Raw genomic sequence first — 26,326 nt, 5'->3', positions numbered from 1 at the left:
TAGAATGATTATAAATGAAAAAAGTAAAGATTATAAAAAAATATGTTTAATTAAATGGCAGTAGTGGAAACTAGAATAAGAGAAGCCACGCCCTCCTGAAAGCCATCAACCAACGAAAACTCGCTGAAATAACCAATAACATATAAAATAACAAAATAAAATAAATAAATGAAAAAAATTCTGCCATCACTGTACTTTTACAAACAAATATTTGTATGTAAGTACATACATATGCCAAGAAGGCAAATAAAAAGGATGAATAAGCGCAAAAGGAAATGGATTAAATGGTGGCTATTTCAAGAATTTTGTCAGCGGAGTTAATGGCGAACTATGGCAGACAGAATGTGAGAGTTCTTATGAAGTGGTCACTAAGGCTAAAGAAGAAATCGGGTTTGTAGTGAAGTCTCATTTGGATATTTGTAAGAATCGATGGTAAATCTGGCCTTCAGTAAGGGATATTTTTAACTTTACAATTTTAACTGCCACATAAGTATGTATGTATAAGTGGATTGGAAATAATAATCACAGAATAGAACGGAATTCTGAAATATTGTGTTTATAGGCTTTTAATTTATGTTTGAAATAAGAACATTTATTTTGTTAAAAGAAAAATAATGAATATAGGTGTAAAAACAGTTTGAAATCAAAATATACATACATATACATATACAAATTTACCGTAATTCAATTAAAAAAATGGTGAAATCGCAGAATATACACACATACTATATGTAAATGTCTTGGAAAACAGTCAGTCATCAGCGACATCTGTTGAGTATTTTTTTGCAGAAATAATCTTCAACTAGTTATCATCTATAAATTTGACTTTACTCTGATAAATTTTGCTCTAGGGCCAATTCCACGCAAAAGCGTTAATAGAAAAAATCTAATTGAAAGCAGCTAAATCGGTTAAGTGAGATTTGACGCATAAAACGAATGTATCAAAAATCCCTTGAAGTCATATAGAGAAAGAATTCGCTACACTCTTGTTTACAATTTTCTGTTAAACGCACAACCATCTCCTTACATCCCCCATGCAATCAAGCATTCGGTCAGACACTACTCACGAGTGAGGCCTATTACGCTGTTATTACTTTTTGACCATTTCGGTGTTTATCGAATATTGGCAGCCGCATTGTTGATGTGCACTTCCGCCGCATATCGCGCGTCACTCTGCTGCCAAAACTCCAAGCACGCTGCAGACGCTAAAGGCGGATAAAGACACGTTCTCAGTTTACATTCGTACGCGTGCATGTGTGTGTGTATGGCCATGTATGTGAATCCTCTTGGCCATACAATGCGATGCTGCAATGTTTTTGTTGTTGCATGTAACTTTTTTGAGGTTATTGTTACTATAAATATTGATATGTTTGTATGTAAATATTTATATATACAAATTCATGTACATATAAGTATGTATATATGTATATGTATGTGCTATAATATTGCTTAAATATCGACATTCATTACTGCCAATAAGTTACCTGCCAGCGCACGCACTCTCTTATCACCTCGCTCTCTCAGAGCGCCATCCTGACGTGTAATAATTTCGCAAGCATGCTATCTCTTTCAACTGCAAGGATAAACGGACTCTGACGAAATTTTGCCAAAACGTGGCTCAACACAAACTTGCTTTCAAATGAGGAGAGACTTCCTTCGAGAGAGAGAAAGCGAGTATTTTGGAAATGGTAGAGAGCGTAATTGCATAGAAATTTCAAAAAGAATCAAACACACACATAAACAACTGGCTATAACCGTAACAAAAATTTGAAAGGCACAACAACAGCAACGACCACTATTTCTTGCAACAATGAGCGGGTGGAAATTTCTGTTGTTGTCTACGTCAACGGCCTACTAGTGTCACATGGCAGACTCGAGCGCGCTCCAACACTCCAACTCCACAACCAGCTTAAACGCCACCACTACCTGCACTACCACCACCGCAACAGCAACAGCAACAAAAGCAAGAACAACAAGTGTAGGCAAAGCAATGCTGCCGATTATGCGTCATCGGACGCTCGTGGCAACACATTGCTACTACGGCGTTTGTACAACTTTTGCTAATGTTGTTGTTGTTTCGGTTTTGTTTTTGTTCAATTTTGGTTTTGGGGGTTTTGGCGCTGAATATGCTCCAAAGTGTGGCCATCTCCATCGCGGTCGCCGCACGACTCGAATGAATTCCGAATTCAGTTGACAAAAGTCGCCTCATGCGGGCGGTTGTACCAGTTTGAGCGTTTGCTAACGAGTGATTTATTTTGCTTGCCTATTGTATGCCGCGCGTACATTCAATTACAAAAACAAAAAAACGTAATAACATCAGCAAAAGTGTGCTTGACGCTGCTGGCGGTTACTGTTTGGCAGTTTTATGTGCGTTTGTATGTACATATATGTATGTATGTATGTGTGTGTGTGTTTGTAAGTTGTGTATTTGCATGGAGCAAGTGGCGCTGGCAACTGTCAGCAAAGCGCTGCATGCCACGCAAATTAGAGGTTGAAGCTGCCAATAAAAAATATTAATAATTTGTGACTAAGAACAATAAAAATAACAAAAGCAATAACTATAATAGCCGGTAGCTGAGTTATGTGGTGCAAGTTTCTTTTGATTATTGATCAAACAAAGTGATTTATATAATGTAAAGAGAGATAAAAATTATAAAAGGCACATGCTAAGGTTGATGCAAAAATAAACAATGTAAATATGTACATGCATGTAAAATTGTAAATATGTGTACATTGTATATCTGTGACCTCGTAGGCAGTTAGGCTGGTGCGTGATGCCGTGGTAGAAGGTTACGATTTCGATTGTTTTGTATATTGCAATTTTTATTGTCCTTTTAAGCAGCCGCTCCTCAGGAAGTTTCACCTTAGCGGTTTATATATCATATTATATGCATGCTTACAGTAGTGCTTAAAAAATACCAGTAACGACAACCCAAAACAAATAAAGCAGATTTCATAACTTTTTTGCTTGAATTATGACATGGAACATTTCTAAGATCTACTTTCAATATTGAAAACTACTATTTTATCTGTTATAAAACATAATCCCAATTTCCCGAATACCGTAGTGGAAACTCTTTAAAACTTAAAGGTGCTTATAATATTTATACCCTGAGCAGGGTATATTAAGCCACGATGTTAGTAACACCCACAAGAAAAAGTCAGAGATTATATATAGAATTTATCTAAACTATCAGTGGGATGAGCTAGGTCAATTTAGCCATGTCCGTCCGTCTCTTCGGCCGTCCGTTTGTATCGCTCATTTTTTGACACATCTGAAACTAAAAAAATAACTATTTTAATTGAATAAATATCTCCAAGAAATTTGACTGGTATATTGCTTAAAGCACTAGAGCAAACTCCGCAGAAATCTTTCTGATCGGATCACTATAGCATATATGTATTTGCCTTACGAACTGAACAATCGCAATCAAGTACTTGTTAGGGAAAGTTTTTTAAATGTCGAGACATCAGATTTGGCCTGGGAACGCTGCAATCTCCAAATGAATTGTAGAGATCGAGTCCTTATAGTATATAGCATCCAAACAAACTGATAAAAGTTGTTGTAAGGAATCTTTAGTATTTATGAAGGGTGTTATAGCTTTAAAGCAACAGAAGTTAAACTTTTTTCTTTTTTTACTGAGTAAATATTTAAATAATTGTTAAATATTTCAGCGTTGCATAGATGATAGAAGCTCTTTGAAATTAATTGAAAAATACTGTAGAATCTACTTTCTCACTTGAATTGAGTCATATCCAAGCCTATCTTATTTGTATTAAATATTGCTCCCGCGTCACCACTGGTGACTTCATTGTACTGTTACTCATTACGTATTATTGCATGTACTCGCTTTCATTCCCAAGGATACGTATGCACTTATGCCCGCCCGTATATCCGTGAGTATAAATTTTTGATTACTCTGCCGCGTTTTTGCTATAAAAGTTTGCCTTTTCGTCGTTCTAGTTTTGTATACCTGTTTAAATTGATATATCTGCATTCATACATATATGTATGTATGTTTCTATGTGTACACATAGATATGAGTAAGCGCATATAATATTTTCCGTCAATAAAGTTTTTAACCTCCTTCCGTTTTATTCATTAAGTGGCAAATAAGCTTAGACTTTTGCAGATTATTTTCCTAAGCTCCACAGGTATGGAATACTTAAACGCACAATTGAGCTACACAAATGTGTTGTGGAAGGCAACAATATTAATAGAAACGACCTACACTCAACATCAAATTGAAGAATTGTTAAATCTGTAAAAGCAGGTCCAAATGAAAAAAAAAATATCTTAGTTGTTTTTTGACTTCAATTCGAGATTTGAAATGGAACTCTCATTTATGGGGAACGCATATGTAAATAAACAACAGTGGCTTAAAATGTTTGAATTTTCTCGAATTTTTCTAGAGTCAAGTCTTCTATTAAATTTTTGATGACTAAGCTTCTAACATGATTCTTCTTCTTCGACTTTAAGGGAATAAAAACATACTATTTCTTACGGATATTGCTTATTTTTGTATTTTGCTAGATGAGCGATTTGTTGCCAGCAACTGTGAAGGCCTAAATTGAGAATGACAGACGAAGCTAATGGACCTTCTCGTGCCATTCGTGCCACAACAATCCAACAACTGAAAGTTAATTTCAGCCTAACGGCATAACAAACATGAAAAATCATAACCTAAAAATCAAGAGCATAATTGTTGCCATGCAGACGGTAAAGGTCACCCTTAATTCTTAATGAAGTGCCATAAAAGAGTGTCCGTAAAAGTGGCAAAAAAAGCTACAAAAGCGTAATATTAAAGCACTAAAAAGGTAATATTAATACAAATGAAAATGGAAAAGGGTTGAGGAGCAAAAACAAAAAAAAGTACTTGCAAAGGCAGCAATTCGAGTGTGCGGCTGTATGCCAGTGCCACCTTCTCGTTTTCTTCGCACCTACACGCCCCTCCGCCCTCCTGAGGCAATTAAGTGTGTGCGAGAAAACAGGCGGAGAGTTTTGATTTCTCGGCGTCGCGTCGTTGGCACACAGCGCAGTTGACGACTTTAATTTCTTTTATCATGAACGCAAATGTTTTGGTTGATTAGTTGGAAATTTCAACTAATTTTTGTTGTTGCCGCAATCATTACTTCTTTTTGGAGTGTGTTTTATTGTTCCTATTGCCAAGTGAAAAACAAAGATTTTTAATTAAAACGTAATCAGCAAACAAGTCAGCTGGCGACGTACTGCACATGAGCGTTTCCCGTGGCACTCCACAGCCGCCCTCACGCTCAGAATTGTGCTCGAGGCAATTAGCTAATGTTCGTTACAGTTTCGTAGGTGCATTTATGAATACTAAGAAAAATAGTAGGGAATCAATGTTGTTTTAAAGGAGAGGAAATCGCATATTGGCGTTTTTATTTAATTTAATATAAATATTTTGTAATGAATTTTATTTAATTTTTTTTTATTATTTCTTATATATATATTTTTCTAATTTTTGTCTTTATAAAACAACAAAACTATATATTTTATCTATCCATATGTATGTACATTTTAAAGAGTGGTATTTCCTTAAAATTTTTTTTTAAAATTTATTTATATTAAAATTTTATTTGTTATTGTGTTTTCTACTTTTATTGAAAAAACTATTTTTTAATGTGCTATAATATAAAATAATTGTTTTCTACTTCATTTCAGCACAACCCAGTCAGCACCAAAGCAGTAAAGTGTCCAGTCTATAAGCAACAAATTACAGCAACATTGTGCAAAATATTTCAGAACTGTGTGTGAAAAATATACAAATGAGTGAAGAGTAAGGAAAGAATTTGAATGTAAAAAAAATATAAAAAAGTTATAACCCATAAATAACAACTAAAGTGTTACAAACAACAAAAAATTTAATAAAAGTTAAGTGAAATAACAAATAAAAAAATAATATTTTCAATTAAAACACACCAACTAATAATAAAAAAATAAATAATTACAAAAAACTACTGTTAAAATTAAATATATAATTTAAATCACTGAAACAACAACACAAATTTTCTGCATATAATTAATAAATTGAGAACAGTGAATTTATTACAGCTACATAAACAAAAATATATAATAGCAAAATCAGAATATTTATAAAATATATTAAAATCCATGGAATTTTCAAAAGTTGTTAAAAGCAAAGATTTTCTAAAGTAAAATAAAAAGAAAACTCAAGAAATCTCCTAGCTGGGCTAGCAATGTTTATCTGAAAATACAAATTAAGTGAAAGTCAAAAAAATATAAATTGATTTCTGTAAAATCGGAAAGATTTCAACAACTAAATAGCAAGCGAATTCACTTGTTTAACTGTAAGCAAAAAAACTGCTAAAAAGTTAAGTGAAAAGCAACAAATTTGTAATAAATTTAATTGGTATTCTCAAACCACACAAGTTTCATATAATAATAAGAATAAAAATAGAAAAAAATATTTGAGAATTATAACATAAATATAAAATTATTAAATAAAAAAAAGATTTTTCACGCATGAATTCGAAAGCATTTTTCCAACTCTACTTAATGAAAGTGCTTAAGTTACTACTAAGCTTAAGTTACCAATAAAAAATATTTAAAAATATATATATCGAAAATATATAGCAAAAAGCAACATAAAGTTGAGTTGTAAAAAAAATTGTAATTAAGTGGATATATGTAAGTGAAAGAAAATTTTAATAATCGCGCGCAGTGCAAATTCAGTGAGGAGAAATTTCATAAATATAACAAAATTAAATTATCCGTTGCCACTGGGCCAAGCAAAAATAATTATAAAATAATCGCATTATATTGCGCGTCAGTGTGTTTATTCATTCAACAGCATTCAATTAACAGTAGCAGCAGCAAGCAGCCAAATCAGTCAAGATGCTTTTCGAGAATCCCGCATTAGCCGCCAAACTACCATTCCCGTACAATGTGCCACCACCGTTACAGGCGGCCGCCGCAGCAGCAGCGGTTCCAAATCTAAGGTAAACACAGCGGCTTACTTACCTACTTTCGCACTTATTGCAATTACTTACACACTTACACACTTACGTACTTACTTATACACTTACGTACTTATATAATTACACATTCTTTCATCTTTTTGCACTTTCGTACTTTCATACAGTCGTACGCACATTTCTTCTTGACAACTCTTTCAATTATTCAGTATTTAAGCTTTATTCATAATAAATTTGCAACTTTGCAGTTTTTTCTTTCGCCTTTTGTTCAGCGCAAAGTTTTGGCATGTACATGTGTATGTCAAACTCACTTGGTTACAAGTGTGCCAGGCACCCGCGATGTGTTGTGTGTGTGTATGTATGGGTTTGTACGTCCACTTAAAGTGTGAGAGTGTATAACCATCACTTGGGATCTTAATAGCTGCTTAAATTTGTTAGACCTGGTACATGTTCCACATAACCTCCAATTTTAACGTTTTAATTGAATCTTATATTCTTCAAACTGAAATATTTATTCGAGCTTCTAATAAGCTGCATATTATTAAATTGAGCTCTGTAAACCAGCAATGTCTGATTTTGACCCTTTTCTGGAAATACCAATTCAACAACTTCTATTTTTTGCCAGATTTATCTATAATCCAGCTTAACCAGAGAAGAAGTAAACTCTGTTCATCTCGGTTTTCGCATTAAATTCTTTCATCAAACTCGTTTATATTTTAAACAGATTTCTCATAAAGCAATATTGTCTTCGAAATGAGTTGGAGCCAAATATATGGGATTTCGGTTCCACAACTCGTTACATAGCCCCAATTTGTCGTCTTGATAGCATAAACAAAAGTATTTATGATTCAGTTCTGGTATTGCAAATTCGACAGCTTTGGAAATGTATGTTACAATCGCTGTCTAAGGGGCAGACTTACTATTACGCAAATTTTATAAGTCCATTTTATAAGTCCATAGGGGAAAAATCAACATTGCATTTATTACATCTACAATTAACTACATGGTCCAGCGATTTTAGCAGTGCGAATTTCCAAACATGCGCGCTTAAAGTTAAGTTTCTGTGCGAACTCAGCGGCTAACGTCGTTGAAGGCACCGAAAATGTCGCGAAACATTCTAGTCGTAAAACCACCTTACTTTGCGTGTGCCATGTGCCGGCATGTGGCAAGTAGCAAGTGCCATGTGGCGTGCGGCATGTGGCATGAGTTGAGCACGGTTCACTGCTCTACGTTTCATTTTGCTTTTTCCACCACTTGTTTTCTGTTACTCTTGATTTTACTGCTGGCAACCTCCTTGTTGGAGCTCTTCGCGCGCTTTCCTCTCACTAGTAAGCACCTTCTGCCATTTTATACCATTCTTCCATTTCACTCTGCTACGGTTACTACTCCTTATGCTCTGTTTTTATTTATTTTATTTATATTCGCTCGCTTCGACGCGATTTTAATATGCAAATTGGTATCACTTAAAGCAAATCATTCTTCATCCGACCTCCCAGCATTTATACGACTTGCTGTTCTTTAATAAAATTGTTGCTGTTTTGTACTTGCTTTGCTTGGCTGGTGTTGAGGCTGACTGTGGCGCTTACGACTTTGGGCCGGTTGGCCAGTTGCTCGACTGGCTGACACTTTAAATGTGAAAATGTCAACCCTATGTCTGTCGTTCCTGTTAAAAATGTTCAATGAAAATGCTGAGTTTAAATATACCATATAACCATTGGAGGAGGTTCTGCAAGAAATGTTTCGAAAAGCTCATTCAAGTAAATCTCAAATTTGAGGGTTTTCGCAAATGGTTCTGCAAATCTTTAAAGCTCTTCTAAATTGGGCGGTTTCAGCAAAGCTGTCTCTGTTATCTCAGCTGTTATATTTTATTGGGTGTTTAAGTTAAAAAAAAAAACAAATCATTTCTTGGAGATTTATTGACTACGTGACCAAACAAGTAACCGAACAAATTTTAAATTTTCTCTTCTCTAAAACTACTTCCCTTGTATGATGTAGTTTGGAATTACTTAAATGCGGTATCATAATGGAATCAATCTTTTAGGAAATCGTAGACAAATAAACCAACAGAAAATGAATATAAGACAATTTTTCCGGTGGTTAGATGGTTGGGAAAATAACTTAACTTCCCTATATTTCATTAATTTTAAAAATTTTCATTTTTCTACCTGTACCGATTGACTTAGCTGTTCCAAGTTGTCGACGAACTCAGTGGAATTGTAATCTAACTTCGGCGTTTGAGCTTTAGTGTAATCGTGTGTATAAGTACGAAGGTAATGAAAGAAAAAGAAAGGCTAACATTTTCCTACAGGGTCTTAGCAAAAATGTATGTAAACGTATCCAGCCGCCAAGTCATTTTATTTTGTCTATGGGAATTATAACTCTCTTATTATATATGTGTGTAAATATGTATGTACAAGCACTAGAGTATGCTCGCTTACAGTGTTTTGATCTTTAAAATATTTTTTTTTTTAACTTTTCTATAAATAGATTTAGAAGTGAATGGTGTTGCTTCAAAGTTCATTCATTTACCTAAATTATATAATATGTTATACAGAGTTTTCCGATAAGAGTGATATGATTTCTTAGAGAAAAATACACCAGTTGTAATTCAAATGTTTTTTACTTAATGTGAAATGCAATCGACAGAATTAAGTTCTGAATATTAACACAATTTAAATGGCCTCCACGAATTCTTTTGCAGATGATGGTGTCATCAGTTTCATTTCGAAAGAAGTACATATCGATGATTCCTCCAGGTCAAAATCCCCATCAAACTGTCAATTTAGGTGAATGTAATAGTTGTTCTTGAATAATTTGTGGATTTTCTTCGCTTCAGAATCTACGGTTTTGTTTATTTACTGCAGTAAATAAAGTGAGCCTTATCGGAAGAGATGATTTTCTTTATTTTTCGATAATAAAATTGAATAATTTGTAAGCGTTGTTCTTGCGTATATCTTTCCATGATGAAATTGTAAACACTATGTACAATGGGAAAAATGCCGAAGCGACAGTTAGAAATCATATCATCCCTATTGGAAAACCCTGCATACCGGTATGTCTACGTAAGGAAAGGATGCTGAATAGAGGTCAAATAAGTATAAAATCTACAGTTTTATGTATTAAATTAAGTGGCATTTGTTTAAGTGTGTGTGTGCTAGTCAATTTCATGCAAAGGCCCAATTCTAAGCTTAATTGCCTCTTGAATTGATTGAAGGTACAGATAGAATGTATACAGGGTGTTCCAATATTTACACAAGATTGCCGCAATTTCAATTAATCAGCACAGTTGACGAATTAAAACACTAGTCCGACCATATTTTGCGTGAAATTTTCGAACTGCGATCGTCAAGCTTTCATTATTTTGGAAATATTGTTCAAAATGATGAAGAAACGTTGTTCTATCGTGTAACGCTTCACTTTTACTAAGCAAACTGTCAGCGTGGATTAGTTTTTTTATGGTTGTCAACAATTTTATACATAAATATTCAAATCTTGCGGTGATTTTGGAACACCCTTTATGTACATATATTTATGTGTCAATAATGTGTGTATGACTAAGTGTCTGTATGTATTTTGTGTTGACAGTGGCTTCAAAAATTTTCAATTACTAAGAAAGCAATAACAACGACGCCTCTCACAAATTGGAGCGAACAGCAGCATTGTTTGGACTTTCCAAGGTCACTTGTTTTATTTGATAATTATATAAGATAAATTTGACTAGGCATATGTTGAGGTGAGGGTTTTAAGCGATGAAATGATAAAATTAAGCTCATACTCTGAGTTTGGGTGCTGAATTTTGAACTTGTACACTCAAAGTTGTTGCCTTGCTGATGAAGCTGACATTGTTAATCGAAATGACTTAACGCTGGTGTGTTTCCACAGGGCCATCAGCGTTTCATGAAATCAACAAATCTACAAGAACAGAAGCATAAATACGCCGCGTGTATTTGTCTTCTCTGCAAAAACACGCTAATCAACGGCTTTGCATTGGCGCGCTTCGACAAATCCCTCGCGCAGTGATAAAAATCTCTACGCATGCGCACATTTAAACACACTAATTTTATTGCCACAGCAATAAAATCGAAATATATGCGTGTATATAAAAGTTTACACGAGCATAAAATACAACAAATAGAAAAAACTGAAAAAAAACAACAAAAAATCTTTGTAGAAATAAGTAAAAAGCAAAATCAAGTTGTAAAAAGGCCGCTGACGAATTATCAATTCGCTCAAAATCACGCGTTTGTATTCATTTAAGCTTTGTTTCTAGCTTAAGCGGTTGAATTTCGTAGAATTAACATATTTTGGTGGAGGTGTGTACGTTTGTATATATTCCACATATGCTCATATGTATGTATGCTCGTAAATATATGTACATATGTTCAGTAAAAGAGAAAACCGCAAAAATGCGCTGTTAAAATCATGAAGTCAGTTATATGTTCGTATGTGTGTGTGCACGCGTCATTAACAGCATCGAGATCGAAAGTTAAAGTCCGCAACGAAAACAAAATGCGAGCGCACCGACAAGCTTCTGTCGAAATATTTTAATTAAAATATACAAAAGCTGCGGATTAGAATGCAAAAAATTGCTTATTTTTTCAATTACTCATTCAATGGTGGCTTATGCAATCTGATTTTTTACTTTCAGAGTTGTTTGTTAGATCTGTGATTTTTGTAAATTTTTGTAAATATTTTTTTATAAAAGTTTATAACAAAAAGAAGAGTGATTCTCACAAGTTGTTATTTTGAATTCGATAATTGCTTTCATCTTTACATGATTATATTTTTTGCGGCAAAACAAAGCCTTCATGAAATTATCTGTGGCCTCGAATACTAGTATATCCTTACATATAACTTTGAATAATATATAGGGTAGTCGAAAAAGTCTTTTCGTGTTTCTAATCAACTTATTTTTTTTTTATATTTATAATGAACTTTAATGAACCAAATACATATGTACCATTTTGGCCGACCACTTTTTGCCATTTTCCGCTACAGACATTATTCCATCAGGGTAAAACTTTTCTGCTTTCTCGGCGAAAAACTGCGACAATTAATTTTCACAGTTTTTTTCTTGAAGCCAACTTTACTCCATTAAGGGAATTCTGTATTGACCGAAACAAATGGTAGTCCGATCGTGCAAGGTCAGGGCTATATGGTGGTTGCATCAAAACTTCCCAGGCTAGCATTCCCAGTTTTTGACGAATCATCGACTTTTTCAACGATAGGTCGATCAGAGCGAGGTGCGTCACTCACTTAGAAATTTCTAGAACGGAGGCGAGCGAACCGTTATCATTAGTGGCTTGTGTGTCCTTTTTATACAAAAAATTCAAAATACATATAGCGAATTTCTTCATTATTTTCACTCATTTTTGAACAGTTCTAACTTTTTTCCGAATTTAAATTTTTACTTCAATGAAGCCTAAAATCTCACCTTTTCAACACTGTATGGTATGATACAATGTGATTGGTAGCACTGGAGATATACGACTGCAACGACATCTATTGACAAAATACGAAAAGACTTTTTCGACTACCAAGAACATTTTCCCCATCAATTTCTTAATTATTCCGGGAAACTATACCAAATTTTCGTTATATAGTTATACATAGCAGTGATATTGTTTTTAAAATGTTTGATAGCAATGACAGAAAAATCACTCACCTATTAAACCGTCCTCGTATTAAAGAAGAAAGCTGAAAACAACACAAAATCTTTAAATGAAAGTAAATTATTCAGAAGTCTCTAAATAGAAATAATTTAGAAATTTTTTTCGAATGTAGATCTGTATGTATGTATTCGAATATATTTATTCTTATATACATACATATGTACATATGTATCTCGTTACCATCCAAAGCTCAGTAAAGGAAATAAATGAATGGTATCTAATCATATTTCACGGAAATACGCACAACTGAAATGGAATTCCTTGCAAGCCCTCATTACATACATATAATCCTACACACATGCACATATATGTTATAACAAATAAGCAAAATTTAATAATAAATATAAACAAAACCTATTTACACTTCAAGGCATCTATCTACATATCCAGCTAGAAAAATATTTGCTTCGCCCGATTTCGTAGACCGTATCTTTGCTTGCCACTCTTGCCATTCTTGCCAGTTGCTGCCTTCTCCTTGACATCCGCAAATTGCCAGCACAATTAAACTAATTACGCTAACGATTTGCTGTTTGGCTTTGCTGCATACAATTTAGTTAGCGTTGGGCGTATGCGACATGGGGGTTGGTGGGGCGTGCCATCGTCGTTGTTAGCAACAGCTTTACATATATGTTATTGCTGTTGATGATTGACGGTTGTGTCGTTGTTTTTGTTTTCTTTGTCGCTCTAATGTTTTGATAAATGAGGAATAGTTGCGATGATTGCTCCACTGAGTGCAGACTCTGCGCTGATGGCAAATAAGTTGCTCAGGGAACGTATCACAGGGAATTCCATTTTGAGATCGAATGGAGCTTCAAAGTACATTAGTGCTGAATCTAAACTCAATATAAATCATTACGAACAAATATGAATGCATGTCGGATGTTAAGTTTATAAGTTGTAGTCGTGAAATGAGTCCAATGGAACTCAGTTCAGAAAGAATTAGTATTTAATAAGGTACATACTGAATCTCTCTCTCTCTCACAAGCCCAGTCATCCAGGCAACCATAAAATAGACCAATTTGGCCTTGTTGTAACAGCTCACTAGTTCAATCCGATCTTTGCTAACCTTCTAGTATAATCAATAAAAAGCCTGGTATGAGCTTATTAAGCTTCTTAAAAGAATTTCCACACACAAGATAGTATCCAAGGAACATGTTTCGCTCTCAAAATACAACTTTATACCAACAAAATCGCGTAACGGTTAATACCATTTAAGCAAAATAATACGTTTAATGTGCTAAGAACTGTGTCCAAGAAAGCTTTCATATTAAATTTGATCACCTTGTTGAAAGCTCGACAGTGTAACATAACGACACGCTATTTTAAGCTATGAAGTGCCGTAGAATCGTTGAAAATTAAGGTGCAGGAATAGCAGAATACCTTGAACATCTCTTTTTCTATTCCATCCATCGGTGAGTAAATTTTGAACGAAACAAGTAAGGAAGCGCTAAGTTCTGATGCAACCAAACGTTGCATACTTTTGCAACATGCACGGAGTAAAGCCAGGGAACTAAGTTTATGTACATAAAGCTTCTTAATTATACACCCGACTTTACTCATTCTAAGCACAATTATGCACCGTTATAAGAAAAAACGCTCCCTTAATTTTATTAAGACAACTCACATATTGGCCAATGCATGCGGTATAAGGGCACACGCAAGTTCGAAAACCTTTATATTAAGTATATGGGGACTAAAGTAAGTATTGACCCAATTCAACCTATTTGTAGTACTCAGACATATTGCAGTCAGGAAAGGATTGACCGATATTTTCGGTAAAAAGTCAACTACGTATATAAACATTGGGTTCATATACTCAGTACCGAGGGACTTGAGTAGCTTGTCCTGTAGTTTTTAACAGTACCGTTATTTGTAGAGAGAGCAGGGTTATCATCCGATTTGATTAATTTTCACAATGTTGGTAAAAGTTCCTATAGATAAGCATTAAACTTATTAGAAGGCAGGGGCACGCCCGCTTTTTAAATTTTTTTGCCCACAGGTGCCACTTGCTACTGCGATCTTATGTGGCAAATTACAGTTTTATATCTTAGTTCAGTGCTTAGCTTTGGCGCTTTATACATTTTCGATTCATGACGGTTTGTGGGCGTGGCAGTTGTCCGATTACGACCATCTACAAACTCGTATTTTTTTTGCCAACCGTTAAGGTGTACTACTATAGTAGCAGCATGTTGCAAGAGTATAAAAATCTCAGAATCCTTCGTGTTGATTTTTTAAGAATAATGACCCAATTATAACGGCATGTTTCTTGCACTCTAGTTTTGGAATTTCGTCGACATTTGCGTAAGTAAATATTATTTTTAAAATTATTTCGAAACGAAAATAGTTTGACAATACCTAAAATAAAATTAAGTGAACGAACAACTGCACGAAATTGCGTATGAATATGTTCTAGCAAAATTTGATGAATTTCCTTTACTACGGCGCGCCCAAGTCCACACACACACACACACCTGAGTGGAAGAACTGCTGGTCTGAAGTGCTCAAGCGTTCGGGAAAACAAAAGCAAATGAACTAGTAGAGTGTTGATAATCCCAAACGACAACAACGAAATCGCTGCGTGACGAATGGTCATGCGGCATGGCAAACGCTGCCGCAACAACAACTACTCAGCGCGCACACACACACACTTAAACGCCGCAACTTTTCCGCCGCACGCGCTCAAGCTTTTTGTGTGCCATTGAAAATAAGCAGACGAATAGGCAAGACACGCACACACACACACACGTGTACATGAATACACCAATACACGCGCGCACACACAAATGAAATGAAAAGGAAAATGAAAATGTAAATTAAACGTAGCGATGCGCAACGCCGCGTGTTGTTGTGTGCTGACTTTGAGCGTTGACGTTGGCGCGGCAAAGCAAAATACTCGCAGCACTGACGTTTTGGCCGCGCGCATTTGTTGCCATTTATTACTGTCACTTTAAATCCAATCAACATTTCGTCTATTTCCTTGTTGTCTTGGGCGCCGGTCTCGAGTGCTCCAAATACCCTATTTTACATAAGGAATGGCTTGTGATTTGTTTGGCTTTCTTTTTATGATTTTTGTTGTTTTGGTTTCTTATTTGTTTTTGTTGTTTTGTTTTTTATTTGTTTTTGTTGTTGTGTGTATTATACATACGCCTGTTATCGACATTTACTCGCAGTTCGCCTTAGTTTGCTTCTATATACATATACATATGTATATGTAATTTACATACATACCCACATATGTATATACTACATATTAGTATATAAATCTAGGCATAGATATATCTCGATTTTATTTTCATAAGCTTTACAATTTGTTATAACCGTACTCACAGCCACGAGCAAAAATTTATTAAACGTTCATTGCATATTTTTTGGATTTATCGCTGTTGTTTTTCTCATTGCTTCAGCGCATTTTGGTATTTATGCCGCTTTGCCTATGAAAGTAGAGCAACCTTGCAGATAATGAACTCAATTTGTGTCTTGCTACATAATGCAACATGAATAAATTGAGTTTTTGTTTTAATTTTTCTGCATTAAATATTTTCTTTTGGTCGCAAATTTACAACGCGACTTTGTGTGTCGTCGCGCATTTGCTAATTTCATCGAAAGATATTAATTACAATTAACGTATTGGCGCGGAGCGTTGAATAATTACCATAACGCCGCTTGATAACGCACGAATATACTATTTGTTCGTGTGCATGTGCCTCCACCCGCCTCGTTTCTTGCATTTTTTGAACTAACTTCAAAACGAAATGAACATAAAAATTATAATTTAGAGTGCTTACTACAATGGAAGAGTGATTTATAGCAATATTGTGTTAAAATTTATGATTTTTTACTTTTACAAATATTTTCATATTCAAGTTTTATGAAAATAATAACTTTGCTTTTAATTAGCTATGAAATATAGACTTAATATTAATATACTTTTTTATATCAGAAAAACTCAATCACGTGATCGATTTATTTTTCGTAAATGGAGTAATTTTGGAACTGAAAACTGAAAATCTCTGAACAAAAAACTAAAAACCTTAACCTATGTTCTCATTATAGCATAAATTACTTAAATTCATGTCTTTCTAGTGGCTAATAAAATTACTACTCTCGGAATTTCGAAAAATACGAATCAAATTGCCGAAAATTTTTCGGTATTCCAAGCTAATTTTAACTCTGCTTTGCCTTAGGAGTTTTCCTTGTTTTCTCGAAATAGCCCAGTAATTCTCGATAGGATTTAAATCTGGGCTATTTCTCAGCCATTTCAGAGTTCTTATACCGCCTCGCTCCAATCATCATTTTCGCCTTTAATATACGATATTTCAAAAAGATTTTGTGTATTGCTTATTTCTAAGAGAAAAGAGGAATGATTATAATATATACAATACTTATTTTTTGCGCGATGGCACGGCGCAGAGTCATGCTGTAATATTGAGTCGATGATTATAGGAAACAAGGCATCCATTGTTGGCTCCAAAAAGTGCTTAATAATGTCAATGTATCCAGAAGCAATTAAAGAACAATTTATAAATGCAAATTCACTGCAACTATAGTAGGAAATTCCACCCGAACCACGTAACAATCTTCTAATCTTCTAGAATTCAGTTTCGATGTTCTCGTGCAAAAATGAGGCGTACTGTGCTCAATTTTGCATTTAGAGAAGTCTTTTTTCTTGGTCTTCTCGCCTTAAGGCCCATGCTGTAGAGCCTGCGGGCACTTACATCCGCCGAATATCCCTCCTTCAACTCTGAACTTAGCTCCACTGAAGTTAAAAATCGGTTACGCAGACTCCTTAAATTTAGGTCTATTCTAGTTGATATTTTGTTTATTTTTTGCTAATCCATTTCCAGGAGCTCTGTTCAAAGATTTTGTCGTGCCATGCAATTTATAAAACTTTACATCTAAACAAAAAATCGCAAGCAGCACTAATTAATGTCTTTCTTAAACGAAAAAAGTACTTTGTTTAAATATTTCCCGTTGCGAAACTTTATTTTATAGTTAACTGATTGGCAAATCTGTTTTTGTAGGCGTTAATCATCATGAAACCTTTATTTGCAAATTTTTCAAAGCGTGAAATATCACGATTTATGCAATCTTACTATTATATGCAAGCCCATTACACCGGTCATCAGCATTTTAGACACGGGTTATACATACCTTATTTTTGTTGCTTTTAATAAGAAAGTTCTGCATTTGCTTTTATTCATAAAAAATTTAAAAATTCAATTAAATTAAATATCCACCATTTCATTCCAACGAACTCCCGAGAGATGTCGAGCTTTCTTGCCATCACTATAACACTTGCCTGGCGATTTTCAAGGACCATATCTCTTTCTTATGTAATACTTTCATCAGTTGAAGAGGTCGAAAATCGTACAGAACGAGGCATGTCTTCAACGATCTCTTGACCGTCTTTAAGGGGGTATTCTACTCTAGAATTTTGAAAAATTCGATTTTTTGTTTTTCATATATTTAAAGTTTAGACCCTTAAGAACATATGTATGCTCCAAAGGATTTTTAAAAATTAAAATTATTTTAAGAGCTACAGTTACTTTTAGTGACGCAGTACCTAGCCCGTTTCGGCTTGACTCACTTTTTTAAACGCGTTTTTCTCGAAACTACTTTTTTCCACACGGTACCGGCATTATCTCAAGTTCTATACAACCGATTTACTTGAAATTTTGTGTGAACCTTCTTTATATAATCCTTTATCGTTCTTACCAGCATCGTGTCAAAATTTTTGTTTTCAATAGGTATTTTAAAAAAATTCTTGAATTTCAAAAAAAAGCGTAAAAAATGATTTTTATTTTCAGGCAGTCGCCATTTTTCAAAAAAAAAAAATTTTCGTGTTCCCTGAGGTAGGGACTATAACAGCATCTTTACTGATTAAGAATTTCTTTTGATTTTTTTTTTCAGACCACCAGCAGAGTCAGGATCAATGTCACCAGGATGCGCCATTTTTTTTACACCTGTCTCTCCCCCCTCCCCTCTAATTACTTTAATTTTTAATATTTTTTGGTAAATTTTTTTTTCTGTATTCTTAAGATATCAATAAAAACACCATATAAAAATGGATAGTAAAAATATTTTTCGATTTTTTTAAATCAAATTCAAAGAACTGCCCAAAATTTGATTTCTAGACTAGAATACCCTCTTAAAGGCTTTTTACAACTCATAGTCTTGTGTTTGCCGTTTGGCAGATCGCGCTCATATTTAGCATAGACATATTTTTCAGACTGCGAAACAATTTTGTCTTAATTTAATAAAGATGCGTGGATTTTCAGCCATAATTAAGTGATGAATGTCGAGTTTTTAAATTAATTTTACTTTACTAAGAGTTTTTATGACTTTATTCTTTTAGTTTGTAGTCATATTAAATTCAGCTCTTCTTTATTGCACAATAAAAATAATTTCGTTACTTGATTTGATTATTGCCATTTAACAAAAGGCTGTGCTTGAACATTGTTGTTTCATCAAAAAATTTTCATATGAAAGCCGAAAAATTATATAAAGTTATTTGGTTGATTATACAATACTACCGCTATTCAATTAAGCCAGGTTATGAGATCGAAGTATTCCGAAGAGTATATTGTATCGGTATTTTTTTTGCTGTTGTTGTCGTTGGCTCATTCAACATTTTTACAGCATTTTTTTGAAGTGAAATATTTTGTTGCCACTCGCGCTCCGTGTCCACCCTTCTTGTGCAGTTTGGGTTGCTGCTTTGCTTTGTGCTACCTGGTGTTGTTTGCAAGTGGGGTGTTGTAAAAAATGCCTAATATAATTAAGAAAATATTTTGCAAATAAATTAAAATGAGAAATATTATTTTGCCGCGCATATGCACTTATTCTACCTTCAAGCTAACTATATGTATGTACTCGTATATATCTACGTATATACACTTACTATGCACTTACTTATCTATATACATACATACATATCTACTTACATATATGCCCGCATAGTGCAAGCTTGCACTGCTGCAGCTGTATCTGCGCTTTATGTGGGCGCGCTGATTTAAAAATAAATGAAAGCTTGGAAAATTAACTATATCAGCTGTGGCAAGTGTTCTTGATTTATTCGATTTACAATGTTGAAGGTCTGTAGCATTTTATATGTGCACACAAAGGCGCCTATACATTTAGATGTACATAAATAAGTATGTGATAAGTTATATAGCGGAAAAATCTCTTTACATCATGTATGCATGTCAACGTATGTGTGTGTGAGTAAACAATTTTATTTGCTTGCATGCGATTTGCATATTAATTAGTCACACGTACACACACACACACATACATGCACGCTTAAACAATGCATGCGCTTGTGGGATTTCATTGGCAATGTGTTGTTGTTATCGTTGTTAGGTTGCACCGTGCGGCGCTGTTCGGTGCTGACATTATTAATAAGCGTTATAACAGGCGAACAGTTAACGTTATCGTTTATTTATTTGCAATTAAAATTATGCGCATTCTTATATGCTTAACTAAATGCATGTGCATGGCGGGATTTGCTTCGTTTCTGCGAAAAAAAACTTAAAGCCATAGAAAATTTCAAAGCAAAATGCAGCTCAAAGAGGAAATCCAGTTAATGCCAGCTGCTGTCGCTGTCGCTGTCGGCGTCAACAGGCGCTGCCATGTACTTAGTTATGTGACGAGGTAAAACTAATCGACGTTACGAGGTTTAAGCTCAGCGTGTTGTTGAGGTCAACTAAAGTACCGTTAAATCCTTTACTGCTAAAATGTAATTTATTATTTAGTGAATTTGCATTTCAATACAGTTAAGAGTCACATGTTGCTGAGCTTTGTTGAGCTGGCAACTTTTTTCATATCTCATTTGAGGTTATGTGTTAAGCTTCCGAGTCACAAAGAAATATTTATGTGCTGATACCTAGTTCTAGTCTATAAAAAAATGTAGTGTTTAAGTTATTTTAACTCCCGCGACAGACTGCCGTTGTGGACGAGTGCGGTGGGAATTTCTTGGGTCTAACCAAAATTTAAAAAAACGGTACTAGTGCTCGACTATGTGAAACCTTAGAAAAGGTTTTTCTTACAAGGTAAAATGTTTGCATCTACTCCTTAGGCGTTGTGAGGTGTCTCAAAACCAGAAACCTGGAGGTGCACTTACTGGTTTACTTATGGAAGCTTTTTTAAACCAAGACCTCTTCTTCTAGCATTGTAGGTTTAGAGCTGTTTCTTTTATATTAACCATCCATAGTATTTGTCGGTCACAATGTCGATAGCTTCGAAGCCAATTGTCACTGTCGATCCACACAATCAAAGAAAAAAAAGTAGTGTGTTGAAAAATTATTGACTAAATTCGTCTAGCCTTCGTCAAGCTAAGTTATTTCTACGGGACTTGGTGTGCTTAGGTGTCATATGCACAAAGCGGGTTTTCGGTCGACAGAAATCGTTGGTTCAACAATCTTTTGGCGGAGACAACAGAGTGCTTTCATCGTTACTCCAATAGAGCTGAACGCGCTGAACGGGAGGAGATAATGTAAGTGAGCGTTACTAATCAATCTTCCCACCCTTTGCATGCTAGCGGCGCGCATAATTGGCTTGATTTCGCAGTGCCTTCAAGTGCGTTCCCAGAATAACTTCATTGAATAAAAGTAGGTCGGTTATAATGTTTGGTTATCGATATTGCTTAATTAGGAAGATGGCGTCCTTCCAAAGCACTTTTGTGTTGTGCTTTAGTCGTGGTTCAAAATGGACGTTGGCTTTCTGACTTATCAAAGACTAAATATATATATTTTTTAGTTCTCGCTATAGTAACAGTTTGGTTACCAATAGTATCGTTTCTTCTTCGCAAAGCTTCATTGTTGATGTCTACCTTTCTTACCATTCAATTCTTAACCCTCACCTCTTAAGTCATTTAACAGCACTGCAAGCGTTAAAATTGTGTTGTAGCTTCTTTCCTTGATACGCTATTCCTTGCATAAGCAAGCCTACCTAACTGCGATTCCCTAATTGGAGCGTATAGTATGATAATTATTAATTGCCAAGGCTAAATCCACCAATTTATTTATGTCCACAGTCAATAATCAGCTTTTCACTTAGTCGTCAACCTCCTAACGATTCGATAATTATCCATTATAATTAATCATCTTCGGTCGCGTCCATATTGATGAATGCTGTAGCTGTTATTGAAAATCACATACTTAAATAAGCATGTACGACTGTAGATTTACATATATATGTGTGTATTGAGTTTGTATTAGTCGCCAAACACATGAACATTATGCTGCCAATCATAATTAATAAAATTGCGCACACATATAGACCTACCTACATACATACATACATACATACATACATACATGTACACGCTAGTTAGTACAAGCGTTGCAGCCTCTGTTAGCCCATAAGACAATGAGCCCCCAAATCGGCCCATAACTACACATTTCAGCAAGCAAGCAAAAAATATCAAAGTGAAAGAAAGAAAAAAACGCAAAATTTGTCGCATGTAACAGAAATTAGCCAGATTTTTTCTCTCTGGTGGTGGGCGTGCAACTTTTTTTGTTGTTTCATATTTATTTTCGTTTGATTAATTCGCAAACGCTTAAGTGACGACAACATGGCATAAATTTTATGAATATGTTTGCTTTTGGTTTTTGCAACGAAATCTTGTAAGTATGCGCTTTGGTCAGACAAGAGTGTAGACCTTCAAAGGCGCATTGGGCGTTTGTGATAAATAACGGCTAATATTGCATGTGACAGGCTGGCATATTTGGAAATGAAAGAGAAAATGCATAACGGCTGTACATTTTCTGTATGTATGTACGAATGTATGTGTGTATGTACTTGACTTCCACGTATGTTTCTTTGATTATGCCACATTTAGCTCTAAATGGGTGAATCGAAGACGCGAATGTGTTTAATTTTTATATACGTTACCTAAAACGCAAGACAACGTATCATCAAAAAAAAAAAAATTGAAAGAAATTGTCAGATATAATAACCAATATATAACCATTTTATAACGAAAACTTCAATTTTGTTTCAATATTAGTGGTTTCAATTACACATATCGTTTTTCCTTCGCCTGTATACTTAAGAAAAGTTAAATTTATTACGCTATACGCTTCGGAAAGTGGTAACCCTTTAAATTTCGTCGTAAGACCAAAGCCTGTCAAATTATGTTATCTTCGCCCATCTTTTGAGGTCAAAGTATACTCCCCATTACATCGCTGCGCTAGCACCCAGCAGTACATTGGATTTTATCAATATGCTGGGGCTACGAGAGTCTTTGTAATTTATGAGAGGGCACAATAGACCTAAGGTCGCGGTGCATTCCTCGCTCATCAATCTAATCTAATACTTCCCATTACTTATCTAATGCTCTAGTTTAGGATAATAATTTACTGATTACCTCTACTTCTTTATCAATCAAAACACCCAATGTCCTACATAGAATTTAAAAGTATTAATTTCAAAACCCAAAAACAGCTTTTCTTGACCGAAATAACATATTAATTTAGGGTTTAAAGTATCACTTCCGCGCTCGGTTATCTACTTAAAACAATCAGCTTATTGCAGATTAAGTCTACCGAGCACATAATGGAAGTAAAGTGGCTTTAATAGTCCGACTCAATAAAGGTGTATTTGTGTTTAGTGTTGTTCGACATTAATTTAGTGCCAATTTAATATGGCTCACCAGAAAAAAAAAAATAAATAAAAGACTTTCACGAGCTGCAAATAATAAAACGCTTTAAATTTAAATAAATTTGATTGCTCGGCGCTTAAGTGCTTTGCACGAGCAATATTTTGTATATAATTATTCATATTAGGGTAGTTCTTAAAAGTGGAATGACAATTTTAATTAATTTGATGTTTTAAACGGATGTTTCAGTAGACAATTTTTTGATAGTTTGCTAATAATCGATAGTTCGACTGTTAGAGATATTACGCATAATTTTTGAATCTTATATAAGGCGGTATAAACTAGTCGCACTGGGGATAATGTTCCGTTTATGGAGGCTAGACATATAGAGGTAGTTTTTGCGTTGATTTGAGAAATCAAGTATTAGGAAAATTATCACAGATAAAACTTGATCCTGATTTGCTTTCCCTAAGCTTTGACACTTATATATTTACGGTAATGGCCACTTTATTCTCCTCTGTAAAAAAAGTTCTAAATCCAAAAATTAATATAGATTATTTCACAAGGGCTACCCAAATATATGGCACGTACATTTGAATACTATTCGGCTTAATTTTCGCGAATGTTAGAAAAAAGTATTTTTCGAATTTTTTAGAACCACCCTAATGTGTATACGGCTTGCATTCAATGTTAATTATTTTGCTTTTTGCTACCGCCGCAGTGCGCGTTCAGTTAAATAACTAGTTATGCACAAAAACAAAAACAAAAAAACACGATTATTATTTTTTAATCCACTTAAGAAGCATAAGAAATGTCCGCAACTAATTTGAATGTCATTTCGCCTGCAGCGTGCTTGAAATTGCAAGAAAGAAGCAGCTTTTTCGGTAGTGGTGCGAGCGCCTTACTATGATAGGCAAATAATTTATGCAATCACAATTTGGCATGCGCATACTTTTCGTGTGATTTATACAGTTAATCAATATTAGTTGACTAATTTGCTATTATTTCGTGAGGAGATTAAAAAAGGCGATAAAAAGTTGTTTGGCTCAAAAGTTTATGTTTAATTTACAAAAACCTACGATGTTGGCGAGAGAGTGAAGGAGAGAGCGAGAAATGCGGACGGCAATAAATTTTATGCATTCGTTGACAGGCATAAATAGGATTGTGTCACGAAGTGGCAGATTAAGTGTAAATTAGTAAATGGCCGAAAATAGAAAATAGACATATGTATGTATGTGTGTACTAATACCTACAAATATATAAATTAATATTTGGCTTCTTTAATCAATGACTAAAGTGCGTGAAGGTTGGCTTTTTGCTCAATCTTACAGACAGAATACGCAGAAATTGGTATTTGTGTGGCTTTAAGCGCAATATTAGGATTTATTACCGTTAAAAATAAATTAATATGGAACCAATGTGATCTATTTAATAACTTATGACAACAAAAATTTTGACATTGGAACACCTTGAAAAAATCAGTTTAGACTCCGTACCTTGAAATTTGAATAATATCAGGGCCCAGTAAGTCTGTGCCATTTTGATTAAAATAAAACATGACTTTAGTATAGCAGACTGTTTTAAAATTTGAAATAAGCTGCGTAACATAAAAAACCAAGCCAATATTTCTAAATAAGATAGATGACATAGATGGTTCTGAATTCAGTCGAGAGAAAGCCTGTTTTCTGGTAGTCTACTTTTCAAAGTTTTAGAAGTCTTTCATTAAAGCATTTTGCATATCAGAGGTCCCAGAGTACTAGAAGTTGAAGGCATTCTTAAATGCCCTTAGTTCGCGTTTATGTATGATTTTATCTTTGTTCGGCGAAAGTTCCTCCTTTGAATGACTTAGTACGCCATGCGAGTTTGGGCCTTCTTTTCGTCATATAAAATCTCTGGATGTATTTCTGAAATAAAAATATTCTCATAGAGCATTTTACACATTATCAAGTATAAGAAGTTTACAACTACGTTCATGCATATCCAGATAAGACAGAGGTTCCTAATTCAGGCTTGTTTTGTAGAATACAGCAAACAAATTCTTCTACAACTAAACCAAAAAAGGTTTCTGGCTTTAAATCACTGGATGCTAGTTGTCTCTAGTGTTATAAGATTTATTCAGCAAGCAGCAAGTCGTTACCGTTCATCCCACTATGAAGCAAGCTACTTGAATGCTAACTGCACACTTCAAACTGTAGCGCAGTACGCCAAACAATCCAAGCAATACAACGTTAAATGAAGTTGAATGCACCGCTATGTTATGTTAACAGATCAGCTGAAAAGTCCTCGGCTCCTTTCAAGGATGATACACTGATTGAAGTGACGAAACTTTTCGATACCAATTTTGTAGTACGATTTGCCCTTTGCTTCAAAATAGTTTCGGCGATCTTCTTTTCATTTGACGAAAATTTTTTCCCCGCGAGCATTTTTTTGAGTGAAGAAAACAGGAAGTAGTCGCTGCAGATCAAATTTAGAGAATACGGTGAATGCGGAAAAAATTCGAAGCGTTTTTCGACGATTTCGTCCTTCAAACGGTCGCTGTTGATGGTCCTTTCCTTATCAAGGTAGTCACTAAAAATTTTTCCTATCGCGCCCCAAAATACAGACGTCGTAACTTTGCCAGGCGACTGTTCATAGTATCAGGCCGGGAACTTTTCAGCTGACCTGTTTTGTATGGAGGTGGCTGGTTTGTCTTTTGTGACCACTCGACGTCGCCACTCACACTCAGCCGCTTTTGTGCTCTGGAGGGGCATTAATGGCGAAACGCGCACGAAGAATGCACCAAATGCAACATGTAATACATGTAACGCCAACAAGTATGCTACATTTTCCATGCGCTTGCATGAGATAAGTAGAAGTCGCATAGCATCCTACATACATATGTATATGGCAATAAAAAATGGAGAGATAGAAAACAAAAATGGAAAAAAACGGTGACAAAACCACTACAAGTTGGAACAAAATGAAAGCTAAAGAGTCTTGCAGTGGCTCGCCGATTTGCAATATAGGGGCCAAAACGAGAGCAACATGTGCAACATGCTTACACATGTAAATCCGCGTACGTATGTGTGAATGCATGTATGCAATATATGGCGTCTATACA

General features: G+C 34.8%; 1 protein-coding gene across 1 annotated transcript in view; it reads left to right on the top strand.

The window, feature by feature from the left end:
- Positions 1-6,521: 6,521 nt before the first annotated feature.
- Positions 6,522-26,326, top strand: part of LOC120775658 (poly(U)-binding-splicing factor half pint) — a 249,908-nt gene continuing 230,103 nt past the window's right edge. The window contains exon 1 of the mRNA XM_040105925.1: positions 6,522-6,981. Within this exon, the coding sequence (XP_039961859.1) occupies positions 6,878-6,981 (104 nt within the window). The 5' untranslated portion in view covers positions 6,522-6,877. The remainder of the gene's footprint in view (positions 6,982-26,326) is intronic.

The sequence above is a fragment of the Bactrocera tryoni genome, chromosome 1, assembly GCF_016617805.1.
Source record: "Bactrocera tryoni isolate S06 chromosome 1, CSIRO_BtryS06_freeze2, whole genome shotgun sequence".
NCBI lineage: Eukaryota > Metazoa > Arthropoda > Insecta > Diptera > Tephritidae > Bactrocera > Bactrocera tryoni.
The sequence above is the reverse complement of the archived record's forward strand: the minus strand, read 5'-3'. Positions and strand labels throughout refer to the sequence as shown.